The sequence below is a fragment of the Antrostomus carolinensis genome, unplaced genomic scaffold (genome assembly GCF_000700745.2).
Source record: "Antrostomus carolinensis isolate BGI_N321 unplaced genomic scaffold, ASM70074v2 scaffold17423, whole genome shotgun sequence".
NCBI lineage: Eukaryota > Metazoa > Chordata > Aves > Caprimulgiformes > Caprimulgidae > Antrostomus > Antrostomus carolinensis.
Window position 1 is genome coordinate 6,622 of NW_010307456.1, and position 17,138 is coordinate 23,759.

General features: G+C 47.6%; 1 protein-coding gene across 1 annotated transcript in view; it reads left to right on the top strand.

The window, feature by feature from the left end:
• The first annotated feature begins 452 nt into the window (after window positions 1-452).
• CECR2 (CECR2 histone acetyl-lysine reader) overlaps window positions 453-17,138 on the top strand; it is a 25,451-nt gene continuing 8,765 nt past the window's right edge. Inside the window, 11 exon segments of the mRNA XM_029084369.1 lie at window positions 453-629; window positions 1,402-1,541; window positions 2,033-2,137; window positions 2,753-2,802; window positions 5,675-5,844; window positions 6,580-6,657; window positions 11,459-11,615; window positions 15,398-15,527; window positions 15,815-15,852; window positions 15,955-16,046; window positions 16,331-16,457. Of these exon segments, the coding sequence (XP_028940202.1) occupies window positions 1,486-1,541; window positions 2,033-2,137; window positions 2,753-2,802; window positions 5,675-5,844; window positions 6,580-6,657; window positions 11,459-11,615; window positions 15,398-15,527; window positions 15,815-15,852; window positions 15,955-16,046; window positions 16,331-16,457 (1,003 nt within the window). The 5' untranslated portion in view covers window positions 453-629; window positions 1,402-1,485.

The window sequence follows — 17,138 nt, forward strand, 5'->3', positions numbered from 1 at the left end:
TGGATAGAGGGGCAGAATCCCCTTCCTCGAATAAGAGGGGTTTTGCTTCAAATGGGGAGAGATGGAAGGGGATAGGACTCGTGTGCTTCGTTGCATCCTGGTTTAGCAAAGGGTTGATGTTGGTGCTCACACAGGGCGCTGCCCGTTAACTTATAAAGAGGATGGAGCTGAGGTGGGATCATGTTTAGTTTGTTCTTTCAGCTTGGAAAGAAATAACAGTATGCAGCGTCCTGTAAGCAGTATGTGTATAATGTGAAATCCCAAGATGGCTATGTTTTGAGAACCTGAGCTACAGAGCTGCAGCAACCCATAGCTGTCGTACAGCTTGATTGTCCTTCAAGTCTTAGCTGTCTCTGTGTTGTGTTTGTTCAAGTTGCTTGGTTGCATCAGGTGTTTCTGTCATGGCAAACTACAGTGAGCGTGTGGGACTTTGTTCTTTGGTTAGATCCCAGACGTTTCACAGCTACCTAGAGGACATCATCAACTACCGTTGGGAGCTGGAGGAAGGGAAACCCAACCCCCTGAGGGAGTCTACCTTCCAGGAGCTACCCCTGCGCACCCGAGTCGAGATCCTGCACCGCCTCTGTGACTACCGCCTTGACGCAGATGATGTCTTCGACCTCCTCAAGGTACTTTTGGGCAGCAGGGAAGGGGGGAACAGTGCAGCTGCAGGAGCTGGACCAGTGAATCTTCTTGGGAAGAGTAGGGTTGATGCTGTTAAGTGTATTTTAAGGCCAGGTAATCACTGGTGGTGCAGTGGGTTGGCAGTTCCCCATCTCCTCCCCTGCCTTGCAAGAAGACCCAAGGCAAGCGCGTAGGACTGCTCCTGGGGCTGTTGTCCTGAGCGGATGTATTTGTAACGTGGGAGTCACTAAGTGACTTGGCTTCGTTGGCTACTCTTCCTGAGAAGAGTGAATTTGGAGATGCTCCAACTGTAATGGCAGAGCTGTGAGAGCTGAGACCGCCTTGCTGAAGGATGGTGTGAGATGAAAGGATGGGGTTGAAGTGTACTGGGGAAGCTGGGGGAAGGGTGGTGGCAGGGAGGGGGGAGGGAGCTTCTCAGGGCTGTGCATGACTGTTGCCAGCACTAATTAGACCTTCCCTGTCAGGAGTGCCAGAGATGAAATGTTAAAATGAGAGAGGCCATTCAAATTAGAGATGCCAATCTAAATCCCTCCCTGGACAGCGAGCAAACGTTGCCTTCCCCCTGGAGTAACATTTTCCCAGCTCGGCCTTGGAGGAGCAGCTGTAGCGCTGCTGTGGCACGGTGGGAGGGGAGGAGAGAGGGAGGGAGGTGTTTGCAGAGGGGTGTCATCATGTTTTGTGTGACAATGTGGCCGCTTTTCAACCTGTCAGTGTCTGACTGGGGGGGGGGCTCTCGGTGGGGACAGGTGGGCACAGGGCTTGGACGCTGACAGCCTTCGCGTGGAGCCGCTGGGCGAGGACAGCAGCGGTGCCCTGTACTGGTACTTCTACGGCACACGGATGTACAAGGAGGACCCAGTGCAGGGGAAACCCAACGGAGAGCTGGCTCCAGACAGGTAACAGCCCCCCAGCATTCCCCCCTGTGTCTGGGGTGAGGTGGGGAGCAGTCAGCCCAGCTGGAGGGGTGTCTCCGCCTGACTGCTGTTGTGTCGGGGGGCAGCGGGGGGGTCCCTGGGAGAGGGACCACAGCGATGAGGGGCCAGACTGGAGTTGCCAAGCAGACTGTGAGCTGCCCCGTGTCATGCATTGTGTGGGAGCCAGCCTGCAGTCTTTGTGGCACCAGGAGAGCCTGCTGTGGGAGCGATGCTGCCTGCCCCACCGCATTCCTCCCCGTCTGCCCCGCACCGTGCCGGCGGCTCCCAGATCAGGCTCCCAGCGAGTGGGAATCCTTCCTCTCCTCCCCTCCCCGTCCCATTGCTGCTCTGATTTAATCCCTCCTGTGGTTGGGTTCCTAACAGCTGTTCCCATTTCCCTGCGCTTCTCCCATCCTGTCAGCCACGGTTCCTTTGCTCAGCAGATATTTCATGGTGGTTCTGCTGTTTCGCAGGGGATGTGGAGGGCAAACAAACACCCCAAGCGTTCCTGGGAAAACGGGCAAGAGACGAGGGCGACCCCCAAAGAGGAAAAAACTATTGGAAGAAAACTTACTGAGGTATGGAAAGGTTGTTCCTGCAATAGATGTAAAATGCATGTGTTCCCAGAGGGAAGGATAATGCACTTCTGGGGTTCCCCCAATAAGTATGTATATCCCATGCAGCCATAATTTCACTGCACCTCTGAAGCGAAGCAAGCTCAGACTTGGTGGGTGCTTTGATCACTCTCCAAAGAAAATTCTGACTGAGGTGGTGGAAGCCAAGTTTGGTGAAACAGTGGGTATCACGCTTCCAAGTGCCTCCCTGTGGGTGTAGTTCCCCTGTGAAGTACTAGGGGATACACTACTGATAAAAAAACACCTTCACTGCATAGCACTTGAAGCCAAAATCCTGGCTACTGGTCAGTATAGAATTTGGGATGCTTCCCATAAGAATTGAAATACTGTCCTTACCAAATTCCAGGCTGCATCCTTCACTTCTTAAAATTTTATGAAGCTATGATAAATATGTGTATGAATATATATAGTGAATGTGTGTTCTGCACACTTATTTTTTCATGATTTTGCTGTGCATTGAATAATTGCTGCATTCCCCAGTCTCCTCCTCCAAAGCAGCTGCATTTCAGTGATGTGATGTATTCATTGTATCAATCCTTCTCTTTCTTTTTTTGGTAGGGAGAAGGCAGAAGAGAACTTGCTAATCCACGAGACTCAGATAAGAAATGGTAAAGAGATTTTGCAGTGTCAGGGTTGACAAGATCAGCTAACGTGGCTCTTAAATTATCAAAGCCCAGAGAGATGCCTTTCTCAGGAAAGGGAGAGTCTTTCTGCTGGTGGTTGGGGCTGAGTTTGGAAGGAGGGGTTGCAGCTGGGAGCCTGGGCACCTTCAGGCTTCCTATCTTATCGTGGATTAGTTTGGGATGAAGAAACATAACATATTGGGTTACACGAGGCCCTGAAGTTGATGGAAACGAGCTGTGGATGCCCCTTGTTCCTCTGGGGATGAGGTGAACACAAGCCCCTGTTTGTCATAGGTGTGTTTTTTTCAGACTGGAAAGAGAAGTGGGGTCAGTGATGCCAAGATAGCAAGGAAGAACTTTTTTGGTTGTCCATCTTTCCTGATGGACATTGGGTATCTGGATTTGATAAATGATGATTTGGAGTTATTCACCTAAGGGTTAATGAGGGAGATGGAAAAAACGAGTTGGCAACTTAATGTGAAACTGAGTCAGAGGGAGCTGGGACTCATTTGTCATACATGTGGATCTTCCACATAACCCAGGGGCTCAGCCAGTTGTTGCCCCACAATAAAAGGCAGGGGTGGCATTGTCTCTGCTATGCCTCCTTCCCTTCACCCTTTGTCTTCAGATTTCCTGGAAGCCACTCTGGAGCTGGGTGGCAGAGCCAGAGAAAAGTACATGAGGCGCTGGGGGTTTCATCAGATCATTGTCTTCCAACAAATTTTGTCACTTCAGCTGTGGAGTAATCTACTGGTGGCACAAAGCAGTGCCTTAGTCCTGGCTGCTTTTGAAACAAGTTGCCCATAGGCAGCTGGCAAGAGAAGGAGAAAGGAGGGGACAGGCTTTAGGGGCAATGTGCAGGTAAGCCCACTGCTGCAGGTGGGTAGGGGACAGCTTCACATGGCCACGGCCACAGAAACCAGCACATGGCTGGTCCTTCACCATCACAGTTACCAGTCCCCAGTGCATTAACTTGGGCTGAAGCCAAGGGTGGGTTAAGCCATAGGCTGGCCTGTGACCTGGAGCAAGGACATGCTTGCTCTGTGCCACTACCACAGTACAGAGGTTTCCCACAGAGGGTAGGTGGCTGGAGGGAGGCTGCAGCTCTCCAGTCTTACTGGGGCAACCTGGTAGCTGGCAAGCTGGAGCCACTGGCAGCTCAAATCCACAAAGGACCCAAGGACGGGTTCAAAGAGAAAAGGGCTCTGTTTTTTTTTTCTTTATATTTTTCATAGTTTATTTGCTTGAAAATGTGGTGAGAAGCTGCATGACCTCTGCTGGTGGGGGTAGTGACCATTGCTTTCTTTCCAGTAGCCTGTGGTTACTGGTGAGGCTACACCCACACTGGTGAGGCCACAGCTCAAGTGCTGGGTTCAGTGTTGGGCCCCTGAGTCCAAGAAGGACATGGAGGTGCTGGAGCGTGTCCAGAGAAGGGCAACGGAGCTGGGGAAGGGTCTGGAGCACAAGTGTGCTGAGTTCCCTTGTGGCTGAGGGAACTGGGGGTGTTGAGCCTGGAGAAAAGGAGGCTGAGGGGAGACCTTGTGGCTCTGTGCAAGTCCCTTGGAGGAGGGTGGAGAGAGGTGGGGGTGGGTCTGTTCAACCAAGGCCCAAGGGACAGGACAAGAGGAAATGGGCTCCAGTTGTGGCCGGGGCAGTTGAGATGGGATGTGAGGAAGAATTTCTTTGCTGCAAGGGTTCTGAGGCATTGGAAGGGGTTGCCCAGGGCAGTGGTGGAGTCCCCATCCCTGGAGGGATTGAAGAGTGGTGTAGACACAGTGCTGAGGGACATGGGTTAGTTGGGGACTTGTCAGTGTTGGGTTCATGGTTGGACTTGATCTTAAAGGTCTTTTCCAGTCGAGGCCATTCTGTGATTCTGGGATCTCTAAGAAAAGTCTAAAGGGAGCTGAGAGTCCCTCAGCCTGAAGAGATTTGAACCAGCATCTTCCCCCTCCCCAAAAACGGGGCACAATGTTTTTTGCTTAGAGAGTGTCCCAGGGCAAAAGCATGCAAGCTGCAACCCACCAGGCTTCTCTGCTCTGTGTAAACAGTTGTGGAGCAGGAACCACATTCCCTTTTCCCAGGTGCGTGTTCCAACCACTATTCGAGAGAGTCTTTCCTTTGCAATTAATATTCAAATGTTTCACACAAGGTGGAACAGCTCAGAGTGTCTTGGTCGTTGGGACAAGCTTCAGAACAGTGGGAGATCTGCTTTAAATCCCACTCCGGATTAAGCAGGGATGGGATGTGAACTTTTGGAACTTCCCCCTCATCTGGCATCCCGATGAAGCCCATCCTTCACTTCCTTTTCTGTTCTTTCAAGTGACTGCAAACAAAATGTTTCATTTGGGGAGAATGGGAGGTTTTATTCACTGCAGCAAAGGTTTGCAGTGCTAAAAAAAAATTAAAAATAATAAATTTTAAAAAAGACTTATTTGAAATAACATTAATTTTCAATGTTTTTATTCTGCTGCCAGACTCAATCAGACATTTGCTTTACCCTCTGTTCTGTTCTGGCTGACAGCCTCCATTACAAGAAACAAATTGAATCCTTTGCTCCATCATAACTGGAATGGAAGCTTGCTCCAGGGATGTCACACTACCCATGTGTTGCAAAGTTACTTCTTCACCTATGTGCTTCCTCTGTGTCTTGGCATCACTTTTGTTGTCGCTAAGGGAGGTAGCAGTGCTTCTGGTGGGTCAAGAGACCTTTGGGTCTGTAGCAAAGGGCATGTTTTTCGTAACAGTGGCCATTGGCAGTATCTTTTGCTCTTCCTGAGCCCTGAGGAGAGGAGAAGGGATAAAGAACAGTTGTTAGTCATAAATGCTGTGGAGATAACATCCTTTCATGTTGTTGAAGGGTCCCAAGGGCCTGGCCGTGGGACATGGTGGCTGCTGTGTCAGACGGAAGAGGAGTGGAGGCAGGTCACAGAGAGCTTCAGAGAGAGGACTTCCCTTAGAGAGCGGCAGCTCTACAAACTCTTGAGTGAAGACTTCCTGCCGGAGATCTGCAACATGATTGCACAGAAGGTGAGGAGACATGACATCCTGTTTACCTCTCTATGACCACTTCCAAGAGCGTGGATGTTTGCTGATTGAAGGAGAGCTAAATCCAAGCAGCCTGTCACCCCGACTCCAGCCTGCAAGTGTCATTGATGTGGGGGCTGTGTAGCTTGTGTATGGGGAGAAAGACTCTCCCCCATGAGGTGGCAGGGCTCGAGTCAATAATTAAGGATCTGGTTTGTGATTGCACGGCTGTTGTAGGTAGGATGGCTGAAGGGGTGACTGTCTTCAGCCATCTTCTGTGTCCCTTTTCTGCTAGCAGGGAATCTCTGTCTGCTTTTGAACTGCTGCAATTTACAGCCTATCTTTTCTCTGCAAACTGCCTCTGATTTCACTTTTACTGCCATTTCTCAGCTGGCTCTGCTGAAGGGACAGTGGCTCCTTCAGCTGTTCTAGCTAAGACCACTTGAGCTGGTACATCAGAGCCCCGAAACTCCAAAGGGTATTGTCCATCAACTGAATGTGTTCCGATGGGACAGATTTGGAACAGGATCCTTCAGCTAGATGGCTTTGTAAAATGGGCTCTGCTGTCACCGTGATGTTCTTGGATTGAGTTCAGTTTGCTTGTTTGCTACCCTTGTAAAGCTAATAGGGATTTCATGGTCACTTCTAGCCCCCAGAGTTTCTCCTGCCGGTATCACCGATGTGCCCTAATTTCCTCCACTCTCTTTTTCCTTCTCTCAATTCTCAACCCTGTTTCAGGAGAAGCGTCTACAACGGACAGAGTTTTCTCCCAGGTGGATGTCTGACCATCAGCCCATCAAACCAATCAAGCAGGAGGTGAGGGGGGGTGTGAGGGGGAGGACGATGGAGGGAGGCTGAGAGCAGATGCCTCCTGGGGGAAAAAAAAAATAATAAATAAACCCGCAGCATCACTATTCAGTGGGAAGGAGTCGTTTTGAAAGTGTTTGTGCTGAAAGAGAGATGGGTGGTAATGCCCATCAAAGGCAGGCTGACACTGGGGGGGGGTTTCTATGGTGAGCAGGGAGGTGCTGCCCTCTGGATCGCAGGGATAACCGGCCTTGCCGCACAACTCCAGTGCAGCTGCGTATGGAAATCTGCGCTCAGTCTGGGGAATTCCACTTCAATGAAAGTGCTGGCACATTCGAGGCAGTTCAAAGAAAAGTTGAAGAAGGATGAGAAGGACTAGAAGAACCGGCTTACAAAGGGAAATGACAGAAATTCAGCCAAGGGGAAAACGTGAGGCTGCAAACACATGAGGGTGGAGATAGTGCAGGGAGAGAGAGAGAGACACGAATGACTGATGTGGTCCAGAGCTGCGCTAGGAGAGGGTCAGCTGGAAATGGAAGTCACAATTTAGGCTGCTAAAAAGAAATGCTTATCAAACTGCAGCCTTGTCAGCTGAAACGGCTCTTTCCGTGCCTCTTCACCCTCATCTCCTCTCCACCCCATCACTGTAACAGCGCTGCCGCTCGCGGGTCTGTGCAGTGAACCAGACCCAGGAAAATGACTGGAGTTAAATATAACCTTTTTCTTTGGTCGGGGTTATTTTTAACCCAGGTCAGCTTTCTGATTCAGTTCACCACACAGCCCCCCAACAGTCACGTTGGCACAGCCAGCACCATGGTACAGTGGAGACGGAGAGTGGAGGTCTTTGAACAGGCAACTGCTACCCAAAGCAATTGGTCAAGCAACACGGGATTAGCTTTAGAGGAAAAAATTGGCTTGATTCTATCAGACCATGGCATAATCTCTCACTGTAGATGTAATGAAAATGTAGTTACCTGGTGTTTTGTCAAACCCTGGGAAATGAAGCTGCAGGGAATATTCCACGTTGAGCCAGGGTCAGGGGTTCTTGCAAAACAAAGGAGAAAGTACAGTTCCCTGCAATAAATACAATTGCTTAGAATAGATAAATAAAAGGAAGGAAGAACCTCTCATCATGCTGCAGATAAAAGCCTGCCGAGAGGAAAATAAGACCCCAGTGATGGTCAGTTTGGGGCCAGAATTGCTCTCTGCAAAGCCCACAATGCAGGAAGTGCAGGGACACGTGTTTGTTCACAGGCAGCAGAAATCCCAGAGGAGGAGGGGAGTGGGAAACACATGGAGCCTGAATGATGCTAATCAGTACCGCAGGTGCTCCAGGTCTGCAGAGGCTGAGGGCTGTTAATTGCTGCCTGTGGGCCAGTGAAACGTTTCCAGTGAGTGGGGGGCCCTCTCAGAACCCCGGGGAGCTGGCCAGTGTGAAAGTGGGGACATTTATACTGGTTTCCCAGCCCAACGTGACTGTCATCCTTGGCACGAAGGTGCCAGCATGTCCGATGGTTTGTTTGTTGAGTGAGGGGTGGGCAGCAGGCGAATCTGGGGGAGAAAACCTCAGCCCGGTGCAGGGGTGACCCCTTCCTCCCAGCTCCATGAGCTGGATGCTGCTTCTGTCCGAGATATAGCTGCTCCGTAGGCTCCTAATCCTGCCAGGGATTTCTCAACAGGTGGTTCAGATTAGCTCCTCATTAAAGAGCCGCCTGAGCAGCACCCTCATTAGGGTAGCGCTGCGGAAACCGGAGCAGGGAAGGTTTGTAGGGTGAGGGGCTGGGGCACCCGCACCTCTTGGCCTTCTGCCCCTGAAGCCTGATACCCACTGTCTGGAGGGCAAAGCAAAAGGCAGAAGTTTGGCCCTTTGGGGGTCCCAGGTGGAAAAGGCGGCGATGTTGTGTCCTGGAGTGCTCTCTGGCGGAGGGAAGGAGTTGGTGATGCCACGGTCACAGATGACAGGGGTGGTTTTTATCCTCCAAGTGGGGAGGAGGCTGGAGAAACATCCCTTTGCCACCTCTTCATTCAGGAAGGAAGTCTAACTTGTGTTGGGTTCTTGCTTTTATCGTTCCAATAGACATCGGCTTCCACCACATTTAGTAGGAGTTTATTTGTTTGTGTTTATTTTTTTAACCCTGAGTTGAGTACCCTCGGCGCCAATGCACTTAAGTGGGACACCAGGCAGTAGGTCCCTCTGAAAATCGGGCTATTTCTGTGTCTGAAATGTCTCAAAGAGCTCGTGCCAGCATTGTCGTTGCCCTGCGAGCGCTGCAGGGAGCAAATGAAGTTGTCGCAGGTGTCTGCTTGCAGTCCTTGGTGCTCACTACATTGTGTTTGGGCTTTCTGCTTTCCCTTTTCTTCTCTTCCTAGATCTGCTAGGATGACATTCTCTCCTTTGCTTAAAATTGTCTCGTTTTTTGGATGCCACATTTGTGGTGGGTTGATCCAGAATGTGCTATGGATTCTGTGTTGTGCCATTACAGTATAGGGGTGCTGAAGGTACCCCGCAAGCTTGGAGAGCTCCTGGCGTGAGCACTGCAGTTTGGATGTTGTGTTTGTGTTTCTGTAGGACATGAATGGTGGAAGCTGTATGAATCCAGGGAAAGGGAAGGTCTGACCTATGCATCAACAGTTGAAGAAATCAGTGTGACATGCCAGGCTGGCTTAGATCTACTGACCAGAGAATGTAAAGGCTGATGGTCACATCCTCAATAAAATAACTCGGTTTACCAACTTCAGGAGGCCGGTTCCTGCTCACCTCTTCCCAATTGTTGCAGAATCTGACTTTTTTTTTTGTTCCTATTGCAATTTAAAGATTGGTCAAGAAAGTTAGGGAAAAAACTGGTTGATGATGGTCAGGAACAGGCCTGAAAGGAAGATGTTTGTAGTGCATGGGTAGAAAATAGGATGGTAGAGTGGTCGAGAAAGGGATATGAAAAGACTCAAAAGTGGAATGTAGAAGCCGGTTCTGTAGGTTCTTGACCTCTTGTACTTGGTGTAGCAGTTTCAGCCCTGGGCATCCTGGTGTTTGGATATCAATCAGTTAGAGGAAAGGCCTGAGACAGGCAACTGGAATGATTAGGGAGCTGGAAGGATTGCTTTGTAAGGAAACTTTTAACCTAATTACAGAAACATGGGAGTTTTGTGTAAGTGTCTGAGGAAGCCCATAAAGGCTGGAATGTGACTGAAGAAAAGGAGAATTTATGCTTGCCCAGAAGAGTGTAACTAAGAATAATTGGATGGAATGAGGGGAATAGAAATTAACTTTAGACTGAACGTGAGGAGAAGTTGGCTAAGGTAAAGGCATGTGGCCTCACAGAATGGTTTCCCTAGGAAAGCGGTAGAAGAGTGAAGTACCAATATTTGGCAAAGATCTAAAATGGAAAAGAACATGGATAAAGTTTCCTTGTGGTGAGATCTTGCTGTGGGGCTTGCCTAAAAAAGATCAGCAGATCCTTTTAGATTAGAATAGATGTTTTTGCTGTCCAGTCTGTCCCTAGATGCAGGATATGGTCCGAGTCCCATCACCCTCTCTCAGACACTTCTTTATGGCTGTTGGTGGTTGAAGCATAATTCTCTTAATATATTTTTGCTGCTGGAGGCAGAGAGGTAATACATGATACTCATCCATGGAGAGCTGCAGCAGGAGATTGTAGAACAGTGCTGTGCAGGGGAAGGGGAGGCAGAATGAACCAGACATTTCTATGTTCTTGTCAAAACACCCCAAAGTTCCGCTTCTGGGCAATGAAACAAGGACAAAATAGTAATCATGGTGCCAGATTTTTTCTGGGGATTAATAACGGGCCTGGAGAAATTGATGGTCTGAGCAGCAGCCAAGGGACCCCAGCTGATTGCTAATCCTCAGGAAATGCCTTCTGCCTAAGTGGTGGTTGCTGGTTGTTCCCTGAAAATGAAGGTGGAGAAAACCATATGCACGTTGTTCTTTTCTTTTCTGGTCGGTATTCTCTGCTGATAGGTAAGGCACACGTACCTTGGTCTTGCAGAAGCTAAAGAGGTGGGAGTGGCTGGTGGATGACTGATTCATTTGTCTTGTAATTAAATCAAGCTAATCAAGGTAATTCCTCATTGCCATATACATACCGTGCACTTTACTGGAGAAATAGGAGCAGGTGATCCCTGGTCTGGGAAGCCTGAAGTCTTAAGTTCGATCAAACTGCTGGCAGTGGGGAGGTGAGGAAGTGGGGCAATAAAGAGTCAGGTGTCCTTGAATGAGAAAACTGGTTGTGGGACCCAGCAGGAAAACTGTCCAATCAAACAAACAAGAGCTAGTTCAGGAGAGATTAGCACACAGAAGTATGGTGGCTGTTGTTTTGAATAGGAAAGGAAAACACTCCAGTTGATACCCGGACTGCAAGGCTGTACCAGTCTCTTTTCCTAGCCTGAGTACTCTGGTTTATAGCAGAGTAGTCCTTTCTACTGACGCTGGCAACTCAGGACTCGGCTAGGTGGAAGGGGTAGAGGTGTTGTGTGGGGGTGTCAGCACCCTTTGCCCAGGGGGGAAATCCACGCGGTGCGTCCTTGACAGAGCGGCAGCTTATCTAACCCATCGCTTCTCCTTCCTTTATCCCTGTATCAGTAGGATTTCATTGCTTCACAAATAACTTTCCTTTCCATGTTGCTTTTCATCCAAGAATTCATCTGTACAAATCCTTTTATTTTTTTTTACCATTTTTTCCCCCAGCCATTCATTGTAGGTACACTTTAATCCTTGCTCAAAGTACACCTGCCTCTGCTCTGACTCGTCAATAAGCCAATACGTTACAGTTTTTGGTGCATCGTTTTGTCACAGGTAAACCCAAATGTGCTGAGTTCCATGGAGAAGCAGAGGCGCAGAGAGGAAGAGGAGGAGCGCCAAATCCTTATAGCAGTGCAGAAGAGGGAGCAGGAGCAGCTGCTAAAGGAGGAGAGGAAGAGAGAGATGGAGGAGAAGGTCAAAGCAGTGGAAGGTGTGTGTGTGGCCATTGTGCAGCAGGGGTGGAAACTTTCAAAGCCAAGACTGAGATCTTGAATTAAGATCTGCCATTTGCATTTCTCCCCTGCCAGACCTGCTAACAAGAGTATCTTTCCATGCACTTGCCTTGGATAAATTAGTCTGACTGAAGCTTCTTTTCCTTTGCCTGTTTCCCTTGGTGTTGGTGGCTGTTCTTTAGTGCACCTTTCAACTGTGTCATCTTTCTCAAATCATGCTTATTTTCTTTCTTGCCCCAGCCATAATACTTTTTCCTGCTATTCGTGGTGTTCCTCAGTTCTCCTCTGTCTCCCCACTTGCTTCCTTATGGATTTCTCTGCATGTAGGATTAGCTGGCTTTGCTCTTGCTAAATAGCATTAGGTTTTTTTGGCTGAATGCATGATGAAAGAAGGATTCCCTTTGTGGAGAAAGGGAAGAGGGCAACATGGGAGGAGCAAGAGTAGTATTTTATATTGTTAATGGCCTTATCAATTAGAGAATTAAGGATGAGGGGACTAGGCTAAACAGAGCACTAGAGGTGCTGGGCTTTGAATTAAATGCTGATTTAAGTTCTTTTTCAGGTAACAGCCGTGTTGTGTTTAATATGTCAGATCGGGGCACAGACAGCAGGCGTTCAGCCAGCACAAGCAGACACTGGTGTCTAAGAGCAGGCTCATTTCTGACCACCTTCTCTCTGTCAACCTCCCTTAAGGGAATTCTTGTATCTGTTGTTTTTGCCACAGTGGCTGGCTGGGCTGTTGCAGTGCCAGGGAAAGGCTGAACATCTTCAGAAAATGATGGTGGTGATGTGTGGCAGTATCAGTATCATGAATCCTTAAGTGGATAAAGAATCAGAAAAGGAAAAAAAGATTAAGTTCATGAAAACCTTGTAAACTTTCCAAGATGAAACAGTCTGCTACCAGATGTTTGGTAGCAGACCAGATGTTATCTAAGAATAGTTTCTTTTGCCTCCTTACCTTTCTAACCTTTAGAAAATCCAATTACTTGCTTGGCCTTCATATATTCCTGGTTGCCAGTCCTAGCTTTAAACTGAGTCCAGTGCTTTAAACTGAGAATCATCCAGCTTCCAGATCTGCCACAGATATCTGTTTCACCTTGGCAAATTGCATATTCTCTGCGCTTTAATTCTCCATCTGTACAGACAAAATTCATCTTGAGTTCCAGAAGAGCTGCAAAGATAAATGTACCTGTTTAAAAGGTCTTGGTTTTGGTATAAGTCTTGTCCTTTTCTGGGTAAATGCAATCACTACATCATCTGATAAAAAGGCTACTCAAAGGAACCAGCATGGGTTTGGGCAGCAAACTGTTTTAAGCCAATTTAGCTTACATTCATGTTTTTCTTGGCAGAGATGCTTTTATTTTGGTTTGTGCAGTTTCTTTCAGTTTGGTTTAAACTTGTCCCTAGTCAGTTTAGGCTCAATCAGGAGAAGTCTCCTTTTTAAAGCTGGTGCAACAGTTGTTTGGAAAGGTTATTTAAATGGCTGATTTGTCCAGTTAAATTACTGCAGCATTTTTCATCCCTAAAAACGACAGCTATCCAGGTAAAACTTGGGCTTCTTAACCATCTTTCCTTATTGCCAAGCATCACCCTCCATTAGCATTTACTTTCATGCCAGTTCTTAGGATGGATGGAAAGTGATTTGAAAATGAAGTCATTTGTTTGGTTTGGTTCAGACTTGTTAAAACTGAAGATCCCTTGACAGAGATTTTAGGGTAACAAAGATTTTTCTTGTATTTGATAGTCTGGAATTTAACATTAATTTTGTAAGGTCTTGTATAGAGGGATGATGTGAAACACAGGGCGAAATGTCTGCTCTTTAATGAACTTCATCAGCACTTCACCTGCTTCTTGGTTTTGGACTGCATGCCTGTTTTTAGATCACATTCCTCTTTCCAGTCTGGGATTTCAGTTCCCCCCACTCCAACACACACCCCAGGTAGCAAGCCTCCTGGTGGGCCTACTTCTACTTTCCTGAATTTATGAGTTAAAGCAACTTCCTAGATTTCTACCACAACAGCAGATTAGAGTTTCCCAGTTCTCTTTCCAGCTCCTGCTCCAACATCTGACTTTCTAGCTGTTTGAGGTACTTTGGTTAGATTTTGAAAGCTGCTGGGTAGGACTCAACCCAGGCTGACAGCATGACAATGAGCTCTTCACATGCTATATTATGAATCACTTGCTGTGGTAGATGGACCTGCCATTAATCCTGCCTGAGCTCCAGGTACCAGGGTAACCTGATTCCTGACAGTTTACCAGGTCAGATCCTTGGCAGTCCTTGATGGATTTCTAAAACCTCCATCACCTTATCTCTTGGCTGCTCTTGCCGTGAGATTTTCCTTTTGCTGCCCAAATGCTTTTGCTCATGTTTTTCTTGGCTTTCTCACTTCAGTATCCATTACAATGTCATCTAAGTGATGCTAATTTTATGAAAGAAGCGTGAAGTACTGAACTGTGCTTGGACAGACTCAGATAATCTCTGTCAACTGCAATTTGATGGTGGACTTCCCATCTATTAAATATTATAATAGATGCTGTTAGATTCTGTAGGACATCTTAGATGCAAGTCCTGCCCTCTCAACTTCAGTGCTACCCAGAGTCTTCTAGTGGGAAATTTGGACTTTTTTTTTTTTAGCAGTCTTTGACATATCTGGCCATGGACCTCCCTGGAAATACCTACCTTATAGCTATTCCTAGTTTTCTTGTGCCCTCAACTCCCATCCTATGTTTAGTTTTGACTGACAGAGTAAGACAATAAATTAATAATCTTCCACCAGAGTTGGTGCTTCTTGAGTCTTTGGCATTTTCCAAAGATGGAGCTTCTGCTAGAGGGCAATAGCCAAGTCTCCCCCCACCTTTCTTTTTCAGTCTGGGTGTTCTCAAATGCAATCTGTTTTCTGAGGTCTTACTCCTATGACATGTCTCCTTGAACGTTACTTTCACAGAATTCTGCTCCTACAGAAAGTTGGTACAACTGCAGGTGTTCCAGCAAGTCAAATGATTTCAGATTTCCTATAAGAAAAAGGAAATGAGGTTCATAAGAGCCCATAAACTTTCTATTATGAAGGAATCTGTTAGCCAGCTGTCTGGTTGCAAACCACAGGTTATATTACCAGCTCTTCTCTTCTCTTGCTTCTTCCTGTCTCTCACCTCTTAAACCAAAGCTGTTCCAGTGGCCCTCCTGTGCAGCAGCTTGCTCGCTCTGGCTGCTGGCAGAGAAGGACTACTTGAGCAGTCTTCCCAAAGCTAGCCATGGTGGTGGAGGATATTAATGACCCCACTTACTCATTGCCACCCAGCTGGTAGAACTTCACCCTTCCCATTGACACTGCTTCTCATCTACTTCAGTGCAAAACTAGCTGCCTTGAGTTCACCTGGCTGAGGTGAAGCATCTGAAGGATGATAACTTAACAAGCCAGCTCTTTCCATAGTGCTGATCTATGCCTAGGTCTGTGTGTTGAGTTTCTCTCTTTGTACCACACCGTGGTCAGGAGTTTGTCTGGAAGCTGCTTAGAGGAACATCTGTATCACAGTAATGCTTCAAAATCAGTGCTTGTAAAGTCAATGGAAAATGAAGAGGTGGATTGATGGTGGTGTGCTGTATTCTCATCTCCTCTGCTCCTGTGCTGTTGCTGCTTTTGCTGAAAGAACAAGAACGTTTCATTGGAGCTCCTGAAAGCTGCAGGAACTGCCTGCATTTTCCCTGCAAGATGATGTTGATAAGGAGCACTGAATGGTTTTTCACCTCTCCCCATTGCAGAACGGGCCAGGAGGAGAAAGCTTCGTGAAGAGCGGGCATGGCTGCTGGCGCAGGGGAAGGAGCTTCCCCCTGAGCTTTCCCACTTGGATCCCAGTTCCCCTACGAGGGAAGAGCGAAGGACCAAGGATCTGTGAGTATGCAGCTGGGCATGCAGCACACGAGTGTGTTGAAGTAGTGAGTACAGGAAGGAGAGGAGTGTGATCATTCATAGGAATAAGAAGGGAGAAGTAAGGTAGGAGAACAGCGAGTAGTAAGCTGAGAAACATCTGGATTTGATCCACACTAGAGGAGTGTTTGTGGTACGGCCTATTTGTCAGTGCTGAGGCACTGTGCATGGGGTGGAAGGGAAGATGAGGTATGAGTGCACATCTTGTAGGTCCTCAGTCTGCATATTCACTGTTGTGCTTCCTGTTACAGCTTTGAACTGGATGATGAGTTCACAGCCATGTACAAAGGTCAGTCCTGCCCCAGCTTTCCCCTCTGCATGACTCGCTCAAAAGGAAATACTCCCCTGGGCATCTGTGTGTAACCATTCACCTTTCTTTTGCTGCTGCCAGTTCTAGATGTGGTAAAGGCTCACAAAGACTCTTGGCCCTTCTTGGAACCCGTTGATGAATCGTATGCTCCCAACTACTACCAGATCATTAAGGTATGGAAAGTGGTCCAGCCATCTTGACTGATGTACTTTCTTGACCAGGATGCAGTTTTTTTGGAAGTGTTTTGGAGTTTTGTCAGCTGTGTTACCTTCACAATCAAACTGCATGACTCCAGTAGTCCCTTCTAGCCTTACAAGTCTAGGAAACCAAAGATGAGAGGCTGCCTCTCAGGAGAGCAGCCTCTGCTCCCCATCTGCTCTCTGAGGAAGCTAGCTATGCAACTTTGTAAGCCCCAATATGCTTGCTGTAATTGAAGGGAGGTTTTGTTCCATTTCAGGCCCCCATGGACATCTCTAGCATGGAGAAGAAGTTGAATGGAGGTCAGTACTGCACCAAGGAAGAATTTGTAGGCGATATGAAGACCATGTTCAGGAACTGTCTTAAGTACAATGGTGAAGGCAGTGGTAAGAGCAGCAAGATGCTAAAAGTTCATGTATTTGAAGTGCTCACTTAAAGCAAGAGGTGACCTCTTCCTACTCACCAGTACTTGACTTGTGCTTATTCTTTTTTCAGGGTATTTTTAGGAGGCCAGACAAAAGAGTAGGAGCTCCTGAGTAATAAGGCCTGGGGTTTTAGCAAGACTTTTAGCACAATTTGATCGTGCTGAATTGGGGCATGACATATTAGGGGACTCCCATGCTGGTAGACAGTGAAGGCAGAACATAGAAGGAGGAGAAAGTCTGTTTCTTTCTGAGCTCGTTCCTTCATGTGCTTGTGTGTGTCTGTGTGCTCCTTTTTTCTCCTAATGTCTAACACAGACTTTGAAAAGCGTTGGAGCCTGGTTAGCTCACAGGGTTTGTTGGGTACCACAGAAAAGCGAGGAATGAACCAGGCTTGTAGTCCTTTAGATTTGAAAATGTAGTTTTTGGGTTCCTTGACTATTGAATGAACAATGTGAGTCTGCAAATGGGGAAACCCTGGATTTAATTGCCATGCCAATTAAAATTCTACGTGTTGCTTAGGTAAGAAATGAGTTCCCATATGATGGGTCATCACTGCAGACTGTGTCTCACCAACACCACACTGAAAGGGAAGGTAGTTAGAACTGCCTGACCTGTCACTGTGGGCCCCAGGTAAAAGCATTC